Source organism: Lactuca sativa, chromosome 3, assembly GCF_002870075.4.
Source record: "Lactuca sativa cultivar Salinas chromosome 3, Lsat_Salinas_v11, whole genome shotgun sequence".
NCBI classification, from domain to species: Eukaryota; Viridiplantae; Streptophyta; class Magnoliopsida; order Asterales; family Asteraceae; genus Lactuca; species Lactuca sativa.
The window spans coordinates 49,380,563-49,398,177 of record NC_056625.2 but is presented as its reverse complement, the minus strand read 5'-3'; the positions used below and the strand labels follow the sequence as shown (position 1 = coordinate 49,398,177).

Genomic DNA, 17,615 nt, shown 5'->3' with positions numbered 1-17,615 from the left:
ATGTTTGTTCACTTTTCAGAATATGGTAAAAGAAGACTGAAGTTATTGCTTGGTCCATCCTTTTATATATAGGTAAACTTTAAGTTTACATATTCTAATAAAGTTAAAATTTTGACAAACTTTTAAAAAAACGTTATGAGTATCAATGAAATATTTAATTAAAATTTGTAATAAATAAAAAAATAATAAATTGAACGTGTATACTGGAATCAAATATGTTTGAATTTTCTATGGCTCTTATTGAATGGGTAGTTGCACTCATGGACCTTGTCCACACATTGACCACTATACAATGAGTATTTTCCTTGGTCAAAATGTAACAGAAGAAGGGACATATACAGTGACATTTAAAGGACATTATCCTTTTCCTTTTTTCTTAGACTATCTTCAATACAAACTTTTTTTGGAAAAAAAAATATTTGTTTTTGAATATGTCATGCCATACATAGCCATTTAGACACTTACAACCACAGACAAACAACAATTTTTGTTTTTGAATATGTCATGCCATATTTGTTTTTGATTATGTGTGTGAGTGAAAATATCTCAATTTTTGTGACAAGTGATAACAATTATAATACAACCTTTTGTAGTATGGGTTAGTGAAAATTCTGCATCTCAAACATCATTTTGGATACCATTTATCTTTCTTTCAATTGTTCTGGGATTTTACTATAAGCTTTGTATTTTTTTTCCACATGAAAATGATGTGTATACCCCCATGGTTTCATTAGATGCTTGGAAAAGTTGAATTAATTTTAATCTCATAATTTGTTGCAACCAATAGATATAATAATATGTTATTTTATTGTATACTAATGACTTGGTGTTTAAAGTATTAATAATTTTAAATGAGAACGTGACGAATTAACTAAGAAATTTCAGTTATTGATTGTAGAAATCAATTAATTAAAAAATATGTGTCCCCTTAAGTTTCATAGTTCACTGATATATAATATTATAAAGAGAAATTAATGTCATTGGTATTTTCAGAATATCAAATTTTATATTTGATGTTTTGCCAACATTATTTATTTATTAACTATCATAAAAAATATGTTGTTATTATTTATAATTAATTAATAAATTATTTTTAAATAAACATAAAATACTTAATAATATACTGTTCGAATGTGTTATCTAAATAGTTGTTTTATTTTATAAGTCATTCTCTTAAGTAAAAGCTTTTTATTCTATAAGTGATTCTTAAAAGGTAAAAGGATTTTATATATATTTAGATGCATTAGAGTTTAAAAAGAATCAATGGTGCTATTATTTTAACATCTGTGTACAAGTTTCTGCTATAACATATATGTAGGAAATTGTGCTACAGGGACCATTTTTTGTTATCTTTGTTGGCTTTAGAAAGCAATACTTTGGGCATGTTCGGCAAAAACTAGCTGGTAGCGGGTAGCTTGTAGCAGGTAGCGGGTAGCTTGTAGCTTGTAGCGTTTTGTTAAAAGCTATATGAAGTAACATTTGGATTTGGAGCGTTTTGATTAAACTAAACGCTAGAAGCTTGTACTGCCAAACGAAACTTTCTGTTTTAAATGGAACGTTTTGTCAAACGCTACAAGCTAGAAGCTCTCAAACGCTCCAAAAAGCTATGTGCCGAACACGCCCTTTAACTTATTTCTTTTTAGATTCAAAAGTTATTCACTTCATTTTGAATATTTTTTGTAGGAAGGTATAAAAGACCAATCAAATCTTTGGTTGTTGGGCGTCCAATATTGTTAGCTATTGAAGATATAGATAGAGGCCTATTTTCATGAAAAAGGTCTAAGATTTCTTAAGAAACATGGTAAGTTTCTTTAAATCTGAATGTAGTAATGTCCTTGGGTTTATATGCGTGATTACAAAAATGGGAATCTTTTTATGTCTAACTTGAGTCCTTATGATTTTAATGTATAGCCATTAGCTTAAAAAATTGATAACATAAAAAAACAGATTTAAAAATATAAATTAAACAACCAAAAAATTTCTAAATCATAAATTCATAGTCATAATATATTATGAATGTAGGATAAACATACCATTAAAAAACAATCATCCCCAACAAATATTTGAAACTTGAAAACCACAATATCAAAGTACCGAATGAAAAATAAAATGCATAATCATTGTTTAAAAATCATAATCCACTACCTTATGAAACTTCACCTTAAAATAAAAACTCAGCAACTTTTTTCCAACTTTACCTTCACAATCTGGTTAATGCTTCCTTCCAGTGAAATTTTTGGAGTTTTTGATGATGATAACTTTTCATTCAGCTCCAAATCAAATACTTCTTTCAAATTTCTCTTTAAACTGTTGATGTATTCAAACTCTTCATGAGACTTGTTGCTGAGTTTTTATCAACAGTGGAAGGCGTTATGTTGTCGTATGTCCTAGAAATTGCATCTTAAAAAAACAAGTGTACTTAATTTATTTATAAAGTGAAGTAATATTTATAACATAATTCAATGCAAATATAATGTCTATATAACCTTTAAAATCCTATTATCTTGTGATTCAAAATCGGCTTCACCAATATCAAATGACTGTGAAGTACCAACCTACATAATAAATAACAAAAAAATATGAACATATATCAGCATCTTAAATAAACCTGTAAACATTAATACCATAAACCCTATTATTTAGTAAATACAATAGAGTTTATGTATACATAGAAATACTAAAAATATAATAATAATAATAATAATAATAATATAATGACCTGTGAAACGGTAAACTTATTTTCCAGTTCTTCAATCAACTTTTCATCATCGCTGACTCTACATATACTATATTGGTCATTCCTTTTTGAGAAGTTGAAGTGATTGATTGATATTTTAAACGCCAATTTCAAACCTATCAGTGCATTTATCTCTCTGGGATAGAAAGCAATATTAAAACCAAGCTACAAAAAAGGTAAAAAAAAGTTTGGTTAAAGTAAATAGATTAAGTGAATGTATTAATTAATTTTAATTAAGGTGCACCACCTTTAATGTTTTATTAAAGGGATATATACAGAAAAGCACAACCAATTATATATGTATACGTAGAAAACCACTTATATTATTTTTATGTTTAGAAAACCCTTATATTAATAATTACCATTTGAAAAAGACCAAAATACTGGTTTTAAGAGAAATTGACAACTAAAAATCTAATGTTTCTTACATTTTTATTTTTTTAATTCGACATTGATTTTAATTTGGGAGAAAAACGATTAGTTAAGAAGAGACAAATCAACAATATAGATAACACAATCGAGTGAAAGTAATCCAAATTGTAACGCACCATTCTAAGAGTAATTATTTCTGGATCCTCGAGACCAAGAGTATGGGCGCTTCGGTCTTTTATGGTTAATGGGTTTTATTCGGGAAGGTTTCGGGGTCGGAGTGTGTTTCTAGAAGCATAGGGCTTCTCGCCACCTTTTCATGGATATAAAGTCTGTCGGAAACGGACTTAGAATAAAGGAGTTATGACACTTTGAAGATAGTGTCAATAATGGTCTCTAAAGGAAATATTTGGCTAAGGGGTCCTAGGCATGCATGTGGTGCATGCGTGTAATTGGCTGGGTACGCCCAGCGTAGAGTGGTTAAATGAACGCGGGTGTTGGGGGCGTACGCCCAACGTACAGGATGTACGCCCAGCGTACGTCCAGTGTCCAGAAACCCTAATTTTAGGGCCAGCCACTATATAAGGAACATTATGGTTCCAACCCTAGCCTCCAAATCTGCCCTCTTACCCTCAGAAACCCTAAGTAGCTGTTCTTCTTCCATTGTTGTGGATATTTGACCTTGGGGAGCTTGGTTTGGCAAAGGAGAGCCTAGGTGAAGAAAGAAGAAGTTGTCAAGGAAGGAGTTGGGTGGCTGGAGCTCGTAGATCTGCGAAGGCATCATCTTCTGGAGCCCTTTTGAGGTATAAAGTCTCTTGCTCGACATCTATTTTGTGTAGATCTTGGTGTTATGAAGTTTTGACACCATTTCTTATCCCAAAAACCCCAAAGTGATGCATGATGCGAGTTGGCTGAGATTAGCTGTCCTTTCAGACCTTAAGAGAGGTCTTGAGTGTGAAAAATGAGGTCCCAATGGCTTTGGTTGTCTCATGAATGATGTAGGTAGGTCTTAATGGATTAAGACCTTGAGTTAAGAGCTTTATGGACGTCCCAAGTAATAAAGTTTGAGACTTTATGAATCCTAGGCATGTTTGGTCGATGGATCTAAAGTTTGGGCTTAAGAGCTTAAGCCATTAAGAACTTATGAGGAGCTTTAGATCAACACGTGTACGCCCCGCGTAAATTGATGTACACCCAGCGTAATGGGTCAGTGTCCCGTTCCAGTCCGCGAGAATCGAAGTACGCCCAGCATACCAAGAGGGGTACGCCCAGCGTACTCCCTCTGTTAGGTTTTTTATTTTGGGCCTTAAGTGATTGGACTATTTATGGGCTAATGGGGCTTGGGTCGTGACTGAATATTATGGATGGAGTAGTTTATACCCAATAATTATTATGGATCTTGGATCTAGGCCCATTTGGTGAGGTGGGCCCAATTTAGTAAATTGGGCTTTGCATGAGGATTTGGTTTTGGGTCTTGGCCCAATAAGAGGATGATGGACTTAATGAGTGTTGTGGGCCCTTGGCCTAGAAAGTCATGATGGTTTCTAATGTGATGATTTTGCATGTGATAGTTGGGATTCCCAGTGAATCAGCAGTCAGAGATTTGCAGGATTTCGGCAGTTGCAAGGTGAGTTATCCTCATTGTACTCAAGGGTCTAAGGCACCAAGGCCGGCCCTTTGAATTGTTGTTTAGATCTTGTTATGTTGTGTGATGTTATGCTTGCTAGTATCCTGGTATATAGGATGATGATATGAGGATATGCCTTGTTAGCTTAGTATCATAGAGGAATGGATAGTTAATAGATGGCTAGTTCTGTTGGATCAACACCCTGGTAGTTGGGTAGCAGTTATGAGAATAGACCTGTAGTTGGTCTTGCGTTATGTACGCTGGTAGGAGGTTACCTGCGGGTTATGTATGTTGCACAGTAGCAGAGGGTATTCCATCCCGGTAGGATGATAGGGCCCTAGTATGTTGGTTTTGTAGAGTGTTGTGTGGTTGCTTGTTATGTGTGCATGTTAGCTAGTGTAGATTGGCATTCCAACCCGATGGTTGGGGGCCTGGGGTATTCCATCCCGATGGATGATTGGACCCATAGTAGGAGTAGTTACTGTATGTTTAGGAAGTGGGGCATTCCAACCCGATGGTTGTGGGCCAGGAGTATTCCATCCCGGTTGGATGATCGGACTCATAGTATGTTGGCATTCCAACCCGATTGTTGAGGGGCCTGGGGGTATTCCTGTTGGAATAGTGTCTAAGGCTGCAACTATATTAGGCAAGTATTTGACCCGATTGTGCATGGTCCTTTTGGGTTGCCTTCACCATGACAACTTGATAGGATGATTTATTATGAGAGAGTAAATATTATTAATATATTATGAGAATAATATAAGGATTAATAATATTGTTATTTGATTAATATAAGTCATAAATTAATTAGTATTAATTTGGTGACTTAAAGAGATTAATTAAATAAGAGGGTATAAACTATCAATTGTTTGATAGTTACACTTTAGACTGTAAATCCTTAAGAGATAGGGATTGGACGGATTCTAGAGCTTTGGATAGCTCAAAATCGTCCAAGGCTTATCTATGGTAAGGATTTGGATTGCTTTAAGGAAAGGATTATCCAACTAGGGTTTAAGGTGAAACCCTTAAGGAGTCTACAAGTATAAATAGACCCCATGGCATAGGGAAATCGGCACCTCTTAAGAAGAAAGAAACCCTGGCCGAATCTTCCCTCTCCTCTATCTCTCAAATCATCTTCTTTGCTTATTGGTGTTTGTAAGCCATTAGAGGAGTGACAATTGTGACTCTAGAGCTCCAAGACAACAAGATCAAACAAGAGTTTCAAAGGTATACTTCTAGATCTGATTTTGTATTGTTTTATACCTAATTAGTTGTTAGAAGTCTTGGATTCAAAGCATGTTTAATTAGAAAGCCTAGATCCAAGCATTAGGGTTTCGCATGCGCACATAGGAAAGTTCTTATGGCTAAAACCCATCAGTGGTATCAGAGCCTAGATTGGTTTCTATTAAATTGTTGCTTGTTTGTTTGAAACTTGTGTGCAAAATTCGATTTTTGTGTTTCTGAGTCATGGACTCGGCGAGTTCCATAGTGGACTTGGCGAGTTGGCCTGACTCGGCGAGTCCCATGGTGCACTCGGTGAGTCCGAGCGTTAGGAAAGGCCAGATTCGGGATTTTTTCATAATTATCTTATGGAAACTTACCTTAATCATATTAGATCAACCCTAATCCGATTTTTTGATATATATATGACTATAATCTTGATCTTATTATTGATATTTATCAACTAATAAAATATTTAATTTCCTTATATGATAATTAATTAATTATTTTGATTAAATTGGTAATTATCTTGCAAGAAATCTTGAATAAATCAAATATAGATAATTAGGAAATTAATTGTTAATTAAAATTATTTGTTATTTGATCCTCCATGTTTTAAATGTTTAAAACTTGTCCTCAAGTTTTGAAATTTATGTTTTGTGATTAAAAGTTTTAATTTAGACAATTTAAATTTCAAACCCTAGATTTTTAAAAGTTTAAAATACAACCCTATACTAATATAATATTACAAGATTAATATATATATATATATATATATATATATATATATATATATATATATATAAAACTAAATGCTAGTCTTACCGTTCGTAGACCTCATTCACGAAGTCGATCTATAAGGTGGGTATAAGGTTGCGGCCTATAAAATGGCGCTTAATGGGTGTACACTCACACCCACCGCTTGCTTGATCGGTGGAGGGTCGTTAGCCGAACGGGTAGGATAGGGCAACCTCATCCTCTCATTAAAAGTATAATATGAAATACAAAGTAACTACATATTTTTAAATTTCCCAATCTTAGTTACTTTAGGAAAAGTGAATTGATGCAATCCCATGAAATTACACTTTGCACCCTTGCTAAGAAGTTAGTGGAGCGTGTGTGGTTTACCGGCACACTAATTGGTTCTAAGCAAAGGTGGCAAAGGGTGATTCATTGTTTATCATAGTTCGATGGAGCGTGTGTAGTTTACCGGCACATCGAATAGGTGATCGTTACAATGAAGGCACCATGTGAATTTGCATGGTAATTCACACCCGCTTTGTGATCCTCGGTATCCCAATCACAAACAAGAGGGGCATATCGAGATTTAAACATGCCATTGAATAGTTTCAATGAATCTCATCCGAACCTAGGAATTCTCAATACATTTAGGACTTAAAGTAATGTTATGTTGGTGGAGAATTAGTGAATCGTCATTCACTTACCTTCATATTATTTGCATGTTAGATTACGGCATCCCTTTTCTAATATGTAAATATTGTTGTTGGATCCTAGCCCTAATTTTTCTTATTGGGTGATAATTAGGGATTCATATTCTAATCTATCTTTGTCCTTTCTATTTGTAGATGTCGAACGCAAACAACGCTGCTGCTAGTTCTTTCACATTGATGAGACTTTGTCAAAAGGTCACTTTCGATGGGACGAACTTTAGCGAATGGATAAGATACATTCGCACCATTGCTCGCTATGAGGATAAGGAGTATGTCCTCGATGAGAAGCTCGAGAAAATCAACCCTGAAATCGCTACTCCGGCTCAAATGACCGCTTTTGAAACTCACGAGCGAGATGCAACGAAGGTACATTGCATCATGATAGCCACCATGAACTCCGAATTCCAAAAGTCCTACGAGGACATGTACACGTACGAGATGCATCAAGACTTATTGGAGAGATACCACCAAAACGCGAGACAAGAGCGTTATGAGATTTTCACTAACATGATTTCCGCTAAGATGGGTCATGGAGAGTCTCTTACCGTGCACCTGCAAAAGATGCAAAGGTATGTCGACAGCCTTCGCAAGTTAAATGCTGACTTCGGGGAAGACTTGGCGATCGACATGGTGCTTCACTCTTTGCCTCCGAGCTACAATCAATTTAGGATGACCTACCACATGAACAAATAGGAGGTCACCCTAAGCAAGCTCCAAGGTCTCTTGAGGGTCGCTGAGAGCAACTTCAAGGACAAGTCTGTTGCATCAACTCCCAATCCGCCTGCTGCTCCTGTCTTGGCTATTGGACAAGGAAAGGGAAAGAAGAGGAAGGCTTCCTCTAAGAACTATTGTAAGGTTAAAGCCCGAGATGGTGCCTCTTCTAGTGGGACCAAAGTTGATCCTGCTAAACCCTGCCCTAACCCGAAGGAGGCAGAGTGCCACCACTGCCACAAGATAGGACATTGGAAGAGAAGCTGCCCAGAGTACCTGCAAGCCATCAAGGAAGGAAAGATCAAGCCATCTTTCGCAGGTATATACACAATTAAATCTAACGATTCTAATCATGCTATTTCTTGGGTTCTTGATACCGGTTGTGGTTACCACATTTGCTCTAATGTGCAGGGACTAAGAAGAAGTAGGGATGTGGAGCAAGGAAGGATCAATCTAATCATGGGGAACAGAAGATCGTCGCCTGTGACCAAGATTGGAGTGTATTATTTAGTGCTTAGGAATAGTTTATGTTTAGATTTGAACAATTGTTGCTATTCGCCAGAAATGGCTAGAAACATCATTTCATTTCATGGTTTGTTTAGACAAGGTTTTAGATTTTCTTTTAATAATGAGAATGGTTCTATTTTAGCTTATCTAAATGGTGTCTTTTATTTTGAAGCTATACCATGTAATGAAATATATGAAACTGTTATGATTGTTGATAACTTAGGAAATGATGTTTTGAACATAGATGCTTCCAATAGTATGGATAGAGCATCCTTATGGCACTGTCGTCTTGGACATGTCAACAAGAAACGCATAGCCCAACTCCAAAAGGATGGAGTGTTGGAGTCATTCGACCTTAGGGAAGATGACACGTGCGAGTCTTGTTTACTTGGAAAGATGACTAAGTCACCCTTCACAAGTACTTGCGAAAGGAGTGAGGGTCTATTGGACCTAATACATACTGATGTATGTGGACCGTTTAGATCAACCACGAAGGATGGGAACCGCTTCTACGTGACTTTTACCGATGACTATAGTAGATATGGGTATATCTATTTGATCAAGCAAAAGTCAGAAACTTTTGAAAAGTTCAAAGAGTTCAAGAATGAAGTGGAGAATCAATTGGGCAGGAAAATCAAGATGCTTCGATCCGATCGAGGAGGAGAGTACCTAAGTCTTGAATTCCACGATTATCTCAAGGAGTGTGGAATAGTTTCACAATTGACGCCACCTAGGACACCACAATTGAATGGTGTGGCAGAAAGGCGTAATCGAACCTTATTGGATATGGTTCGCTCTATATGATGAGTCGTGCTTCACTATCAATCTCTTTCTGGGGGTATGCCTTAGAGACTGCCACCCATATCCTTAACCGAGTCCCTACTAAGAAGGTTGCCAAAACACCTCATGAGATGTGGTCAGGGAAAGCTCCCTCGTTGGCACATATCAAAGTTTGGGGTTGCGAGGCTTTCGTAAGACGAGATACTCACGACAAGCTCGAACCTCGTAGTGAGCGATGTATTTTCATCGGCTACCCGCAGAAATCCTTTGGATATCTCTTCTATAGACCGAAGGACAATGTTGTCTTTGTTACGAGGAGAGGGGTTTTCCGAGAGCGAGAACTCATAAGCCAAGGAGACAGTGGGAGGCAAATCGAACTTGAAGAGATTCAAGAGTCGATAGATGAAGGAACCTCTACCGCTGGCACTCAACCCGAGGAGGAAACTCCGGTTGAACCGATTGACGAGTCCTTACCTCTTAGACGTTCCGATAGAGTTAGAGTTCAACCCTAGTTTTATGGTTTTCATATTACTACCGAAGGGGATACGTATATTAGTGATGGTATACTAATAAATCTTGATGAACCTAATAGCTATAAGGAAGCCATGGCAGGCCTGAAGTCTGCAAAATGGAAAGAGGCAATGGATAGCGAGATCCAATCCATGTATGATAACCAAGTTTGGAATTTGGTTGATTATGTGCCCGGACGTAAGACCGTTGGGTGCAAATGGATCTTCAAGAAGAAGACCGACGTGGATGGAAACGTACACACATATAAAGCGCTATTGGTCGTGAAGGGCTTTACTCAAACTCCCGGAGTTGACTATGACGAGACCTTCTCACCAGTTGCGAAGATAAAATATATTAGAGTGATGCTAGCGATTGCCGCATTTCATGATTATGAGATTTGGAAAATGGATGTCAAGACCGCTTTTCTTAACGGAAAGTTGGCTGAGGATGTTTACATGGCTCAGCCAGAAGGGTTTGTGGATCCGAAGCATCCGGATAGAGTGTGTAAGCTTGAGAAGTCCATTTATGGACTTAAGCAAGCATCTTGCAGATGGAATCTTTGCTTCGATGAGAAAGTCAAAGAGTTTGGATTTGTACGAAGCGAAGATGAATCATGTGTATATGTCAAAGCCAGTGGGAGTATAGTAAGCTTCCTCGTTCTATATGTCGATGACATATTGCTCATAGGAAACGACATCTCGACTCTACAGGAGGTTAAGTCCTAGCTCGGGAAGTGCTTCGCTATGAAGGACCTCGGAGAGGCTTCTTACATTTTGGGAATAAGGATAGTAAGAGAGAGAAGTAAGAGACTAATAGGACTTAGTCGGAACACTTACTTAGAGAAGGTACTAAAACGTTTTAGTATGGAAAACTCGAAGAAGGGAGAATTACCGATACAAAGTAATGCCAAGTTGAGTAAGACTCAAAGTCCGAGTACCGAAGCTGAAATAGCAGAAATGAGCCGAGTACCATACGCTTACGCATTTGGCTCAAATATGTACGCTATGACTTGTACTCTCCCTGATGTAGCCTTTTCCTTGAGCATGGTTAGTAGATATCAAGGGAACCCCGGCAGAGCCCATTGGATTGCGGTGAAGAATATCCTTAAGTACCTTCGGAGGACGAAGGAATGGTTCTTAGTCCTCGGAGGGAGTGATGACTTCAAGGTGCGAGGGTATAGTGACGCCAGCTTTCAGACCGACAGGGACAACTACCGTTCGCAGTCGGGCTAGGTCTTTACCCTGAATGGAGGAGCAGTGACATGGAAAAGTTCCAAATAGGAAACCGTAGCTGATTCAACGTGCAAATCAGAGTACATTGCAGCGAGCGAAGCGTCGAAGGAGGCAATATGGTTGAAGATCTTCATCGGTGATCTTGGAGTTGTACCCGCCATAAAGGAGCCCATGGAGATTTTATTTGATAATGAAGGAGCGGTTGCCTTGACCAAGGAACCAAGGGATCATGGTAGATCTAGACATATCGACAGAAAATATCACTTTATTAGACATCGTGTAGAAGAAGGACAACTCGTAGTGAAGAGGATATCATCAGAAGATAACCCAACAGATCTGCTTACGAAGGGACTGAGCAGGGTTAAGTACTTGCAGCATGCTAGGAGTATTGGGCTGAAGGATGATATTAGCATAGATTAGATAATAGTAGAAAGGTGTAATAGATAAATGTAATTAACATTTGATGATTAAATAAAGGAGTTTTATTTATGAGTAATGTTACTATCTTATGTTAATTGTTTAACTATTGTTTCATTTTGCATGTTTTGACTTCCAGAATAATTGAATTTGTTAAGAATAATCGAATTATTCAAATTGTCCACAATCGTTCATATGTTGGAAGTAGATATGAATGAAGATTGTCGTGAATTGGTGCGTAGATTGTCTAAATGGTATTAGACATGGCAAAAGATTGCTGCGACATTCATGAGTGCTTATGAACTAGTTTTGAGCATTGGAACAAACCCGCGCTTGCTGGAATCACCTTACGGAATATGACGTAAAAGGGTGATCGTAAGACGATAATATCATATAGTCTTAAAACCTAGATATATGGTTTATTATTTGTTAATTGGTTGTACATTGATAATGCGAAAACGCATCAGTAACTCGGTGTTATAAAACACATTGTTGTGTATAGTTGGTTAATGAATAAGTAAGTGCGTATAAGTCGAAGTTTATCTGTAACTTTTATTCTAAGAAGGTAAAAGCGATATCTCGGCCGCTCGATGATTTGATTTGACTTATGTGCTGGGCCTGGTCAGAACTGAATTGATGTGTTCGATTAAGTTCTATGTCAAATAAATCAGAGATCGAGAAACCTAAATGCTAGACTAATCATTTCATAGAATTGTCAGCATGATATCTAACAGAGGAATGTACGATCCCTTATCTAAAGGACAAGATTGATTAGATCAGAGTTTGACAGCGTCTTTGAGAGCTACGATTGCAGATCGAGTTGCACTTGTGCATATAGTTACTATACTTATCCAAGTGGGAGACTGTTGGAATAGTGTCTAAGGCTGCAACTATATTAGGCAAGTATTTGACCCGATTGTGCATGGTCCTTTTGGGTTGCCTTCACCATAGCAACTTGATAGGATGATTTATTATGAGAGAGTAAATATTATTAATATATTATGAGAATAATATAAGGATTAATAATATTGTTATTTGATTAATATAAGTCATAAATTAATTAGTATTAATTTGGTGACTTAAAGAGATTAATTAAATAAGAGGGTATAAACTGTCAATTGTTTGATAGTTACACTTTAGATTGTAAATCCTTAAGAGATAGGGATTGGACGGATTCTAGAGCTTTGGATAGCTCAAAATCGTCCAAGGCTTATCTATGGTAAGGATTTGGATTGCTTTAAGGAAAGGATTATCCAACTAGGGTTTAAGGTGAAACCCTTAAGGAGTCTACAAGTATAAATAGACCCCATGGCATAGGGAAATCGGCACCTCTTAAGAAGAAAGAAACCCTGGCCGAATCTTCCCTCTCCTCTATCTCTCAAATCATCTTCTTTGCTTATTGGTGTTTGTAAGCCATTAAAGGAGTGACAATTGTGACTCTAGAGCTCCAAGACAACAAGATCAAACAAGAGTTTCAAAGGTATACTTCTAGATCTGATTTTGTATTGTTTTATACCTAATTAGTTGTTAGAAGTCTTGGATTCAAAGCATGTTTAATTAGAAAGCCTAGATCCAAGCATTAGGGTTTCGCATGCGCATATAGGAAAGTTCTTATGGCTAAAACCCATCAATTCCATCCCGAGGGATGATTGGACCCATAGTAGTAATTGTTGTACATATAGGTGTATGGGCATTCCAACCCGATGGTTGTGGGCCGAGAGTATCCCATCCTGGCAGGGTGATTGGGCTCGTAGCACGTAGGCATTCCAACCCGATGGTTGAGGGCTAGGGGTATTTCAACCGGAAGGTTATTTGGACCCGTAGTATGTTGTTCTTTGCTGTATGCGTATGTTTATGCGTGTATGGGTACTTTGGGGAACTCACTAAGCTTTCGGGCTTACAGTTGTGGTTTATTGTTTCAGGTGCTTCAGGAGATCGTGGCAAGGCGAAGGCGTGATCGTACCACTTCTCATGTTTTATGCTTTATGTGATAGGGTTCTGGAGAAATACTCTGATGTTTAAACTATTTTGAAAACAAGATGTATGAACTTAATGGTTTTTGAATGAAATAAAATGTTTTAAATTGGTTGAAATTTTTGGTCGTTACACAAATGTATGTCGGTTTAACATGTTCTTTGCATACAATCGAAGAACTATAAGGGATATGTATCTCATATCATATTTTGAACCAACCATTTTTCTTAAAAATTCATGATTTGATTTATTTGAAACGAAAATAATAATATAAGGGTTTTCTTGAACATAAGAATAATATAATGGTTTTTCTGCATATACATGTATAATTTGTTGGGCTTTTTTGCATTTATCCCTTTATTAAACAAATCCTTGACTAATTTCTTCAAAAGATACTTTCCATCTCTTTGAAACATGGTTAAGGTAACAGTACCAGTACTGTCTTGCACATGTATCGGAATCATAAATCTAAAAAAATGAAAATACAAAATAATATATATATATATATATATATATATATATATATATATATATATAGTATAAGTTTTACTGATTAAGTAGGAAATTAATTTCGGAATAACTGAAGTTTCAGTTTTTGTGCAGTCCTTATTATGACATTCATAACCATTAGTGATTCCATCAGCATTAGGTTGATCGTCTACACCGGGAGGCCGAACAGCTTTGTAGTTGCAATTTATACATGTCAAATAATGTCATGGTTCATTTTGTAAAATTCCCTTTATAGTGCCCACGATAATGAATTTATTTTTCTGCATATTAATTTTATTTTGATAATTCATTATATATAACAAAAAAAAGTAGGTTTATATTGATTATAAAATATATAAAAACCACACCTCCACGGGTTCAGAAACATCAACAATTATCTTCAACTATAACTTAACCATGAAATCATCATGTTCAAAAACTTTATTAGACTTCGTAAGTGTGAATTTATTTGTGTATGAATCAGGGCGATCATCTTCATCCAAACTGTTTGTTAAAAAAAAACTAATATTAGTCACATAAAAGTTAATTGTAGAAATTAGAATAAAATAACATAAATTAACTATTATTAGTCACATAATAGAATATAGATTGAAATAACATAAATAACTAATATTAGTCACATATAACTAATATAGTCACATAAAAGTTAATTCTAGAAATTAGAATGATATAACATAAATTATCTTTTCTAAAAACATTGATTTCATCAATGTCGGTGCTAATGAACAGCTTTGACACGGAAAAGTAGGTGTTAATTGTGGGACGATCTATAAAAAAGATTTTACTAAATGTTATTTTAATGATTAAAAAATAATATTTAATAACAAAATCATACAGTATACCTCTCCAAATACTAAGTTTTGCAAATTGAAGGATAACAATGATACGGAGATTGTGTGAATTGTTATCAAGAAAGCCTTGCATTTTGTAAGCAAAATCACCCCACAAATTGACACTTAATTGCAAACCACTGCCAAATAAAAATTTTAAATTAAATGAAATGATTATTATATAATCTAATATCCAAAAATAAAAATCTAAAATAACAAACTTTGCATCTTGGATTTGGATGTTTAGCCTATGTTTTTTCATATCATCATTGTCTCGCCCCATCTCACCAATTGCAACGACTAATCCAATAACATCTATGAACAACAAAAAAGATCAATTAAATATTGTTATGAATTTAAAAATATGATATTCTATTCAAAAAATAAAATTGACCATGATTAATATATAACAAAATGCAACTAACCGATAGCGATGTTTTCAGGATGGACCAATAAGATAAAAGGACAGGTAATCAACAAACTCAAAGCCAAATGTAGGTCCATAAAAGTCATGACACTCTGTAATAATAGTGTTATGGAGAAAAGTAAGTTTATGATCTTGCCGAATTAAAGTAAAACCACCCATCCTTTGAGATGCAAAGCTTGGATATTTTATGTAAAATGTCAAGCCATCTTTTAGAATGTTTTTGAATCGATAGATGTTTTTTCTTAATACATTTTCTTGGATCTTGGTACCCTAAAAGAAGTATAATATAAAAAAATATTATTAAATCATATTACATTTTGTATGTGTAATGAATATATAGTGTTAAGTTGTAAGATACCTGTTCATCTATTAAGATTAATTCAATGGAGAAAAGTTCGTCCTTGTTATAGAATGAAAAAAGGTTCCATAGGTTTATCACTCTAACTTTGATAGTCGAATCGTCTTTAAGTATATCCAAATCTGAAATCAAAGTAACATTTGGTTGTGCCATCGATCTGCAAAGAAAAATCAAAGTAAATAAAATATTTACAATAAAAGTTAAATGCCCTTTTTGTGTTATGTAATTGTTGCAACAGAAAGGATGATGCTATAAATGAAAAAATAAAACTTTGTTGTAAAATCATCAGTTAATAAGACAACATAAAATAAATCTTTTTATCCCTTTGAGTACAACATTGAAATAATACAAATTTGTTTTATATAACTGATGCAACAGAAAGTATGATTCTATAAATGTAAAAATAAGTTTTTGTTATAAAATAAAAGTAACCAACCCTTTTTGGCTTTTGATTAGAAAAATGTAAAATACAAAAAAATAATTGAAGAATTTCAGAATTTTTTTGTGAAACATTGTTTTATTTAGGAGAAAATAATTTTATTTGACTGTCACACAAACACAGCGGTACCAATAACAAAAACAAAATCACAGAAAGAATACAATTCATCAATTAATAAGAAAACAAAAAATAAATCGTTTTTTTTACCTTTGAGTACAAAATTAAAATAATACAAATTTGTGTTATATATCTGTTGCAACAGAAAGTATGATGCTATAAATGTAAAAATAAATATTTGTCATAAAATAAAAGTTAACTACCCCTTTTGGCCTATGATGCTATAAATGTAAAATAAATTTGTGTTATCACATAAACACATGCAGTACCAGTAACAAAAACAAAATAACATAAAGCATTCAAATCACAGAAACACTCATAAATAATTACTGTTTGTCGTATACACGAATATAAAATGATATAAAATGGACTTCTGATTGCATTTTCAGAAACTAAAAAGCAGCATACCTGATGGATTGAACACACAACAGGTGCAGACTGAAAAGAAAAAAACGCGAAACTAAGATAAAATTTTAAGGAGAAAATAATTTTGTTTTGGGGTTCGGTTTTTATAACACGATCAAATAAACCGAAATGATGTATATTTGGTATAAGATTAATATATTTAAAAATAATTGCAAATTTTTAGGGATATATAACAAAGCAAAATTCAAAATACCAAAACTTTCTTTGAAATGGTTTAGTCAAACGATCTTTGAAATGATTTAGTCAAACAAAATCTATATATTTTTGAATTTTTGTATTTGAAGAGATAAATTCTAAAATTAATTTGATTGCATTTTCGGATATGAGATATGAATCGATATAAATATACTGATTTGTTCCTTTTATGTTGGATGTTTATATCTGGTAAAAGATAAAATTTAAAATAACAACCACTAATTTTATGGTTTTGATGTAGGTAATTTCGGCTATGAGATAATCCTTTAATTAATCAAAACTAAAATGAGGCTGTTTAGGAACTGATGGTCAAAAGATGGAGTATTTTCCTAGGCAGGAAAAGTAGAGTGTAAATGTTTAGTGGATTGACATAAGACAAATAATAGGATGCAAAAGAGGACACGTGTCCGTTTAAATACTCTTTATATATATATATATATATATATATATATATATATATATATATATATATATATATATATATATATATATATATATATATATATACTCTTTAAATACTCTTTATATATATATATATATATATATATAATTATATATATATATATATATATATATATATATATATATATATATATAATTATATATATATATATATATATATATATATATATATATATATATATATATATATATATATATATATATATATATATATATATATATATATATATATACTTTCATGGAAAAAATGGATTTGGCCATATGGAACAAACCGAGTCATCTCCTTCTCCTGATTCTCCTTCATCTGCTTCTTGA

The 17,615-nt window shown here is 34.4% G+C and overlaps 1 protein-coding gene across 1 annotated transcript; it reads right to left on the bottom strand.

Moving 5' to 3' along the window:
- Positions 1–2,477: 2,477 nt before the first annotated feature.
- LOC111884430 (uncharacterized) lies at positions 2,478–15,814 on the bottom strand. The gene is made up of 8 exons (XM_023880757.3): positions 15,662–15,814; positions 15,553–15,573; positions 15,302–15,395; positions 15,098–15,191; positions 14,889–15,016; positions 14,743–14,813; positions 2,720–2,902; positions 2,478–2,555 (listed from the first exon to the last, which is right to left on the bottom strand). Exons 1-8 carry the CDS (start codon positions 15,812–15,814, stop codon positions 2,478–2,480), a joined length of 822 nt encoding a protein of 273 aa, XP_023736525.3.
- Between the last annotated feature and the right edge of the window lie 1,801 nt (positions 15,815–17,615).

What these genes read in the sequence shown, in the direction of transcription:
- LOC111884430 (XM_023880757.3), bottom strand. Translation starts at nt 15,814, where the DNA reads ATGGCACAACCAAATGTTACTTTGATTTCAGATTTGGATATACTTAAA. An exon ending in ATCCAAATCCAAGATGCAAA is followed by an intron (nt 15,017 to 15,097) that starts GTTTGTTATTTT and finishes TTTATTTGGCAG; the next exon opens with TGGTTTGCAATTAAGTGTCA. An exon ending in CCGACATTGATGAAATCAAT is followed by an intron (nt 2,903 to 14,742) that starts GTTTTTAGAAAA and finishes CCTTTTTTGTAG; the next exon opens with CTTGGTTTTAATATTGCTTT.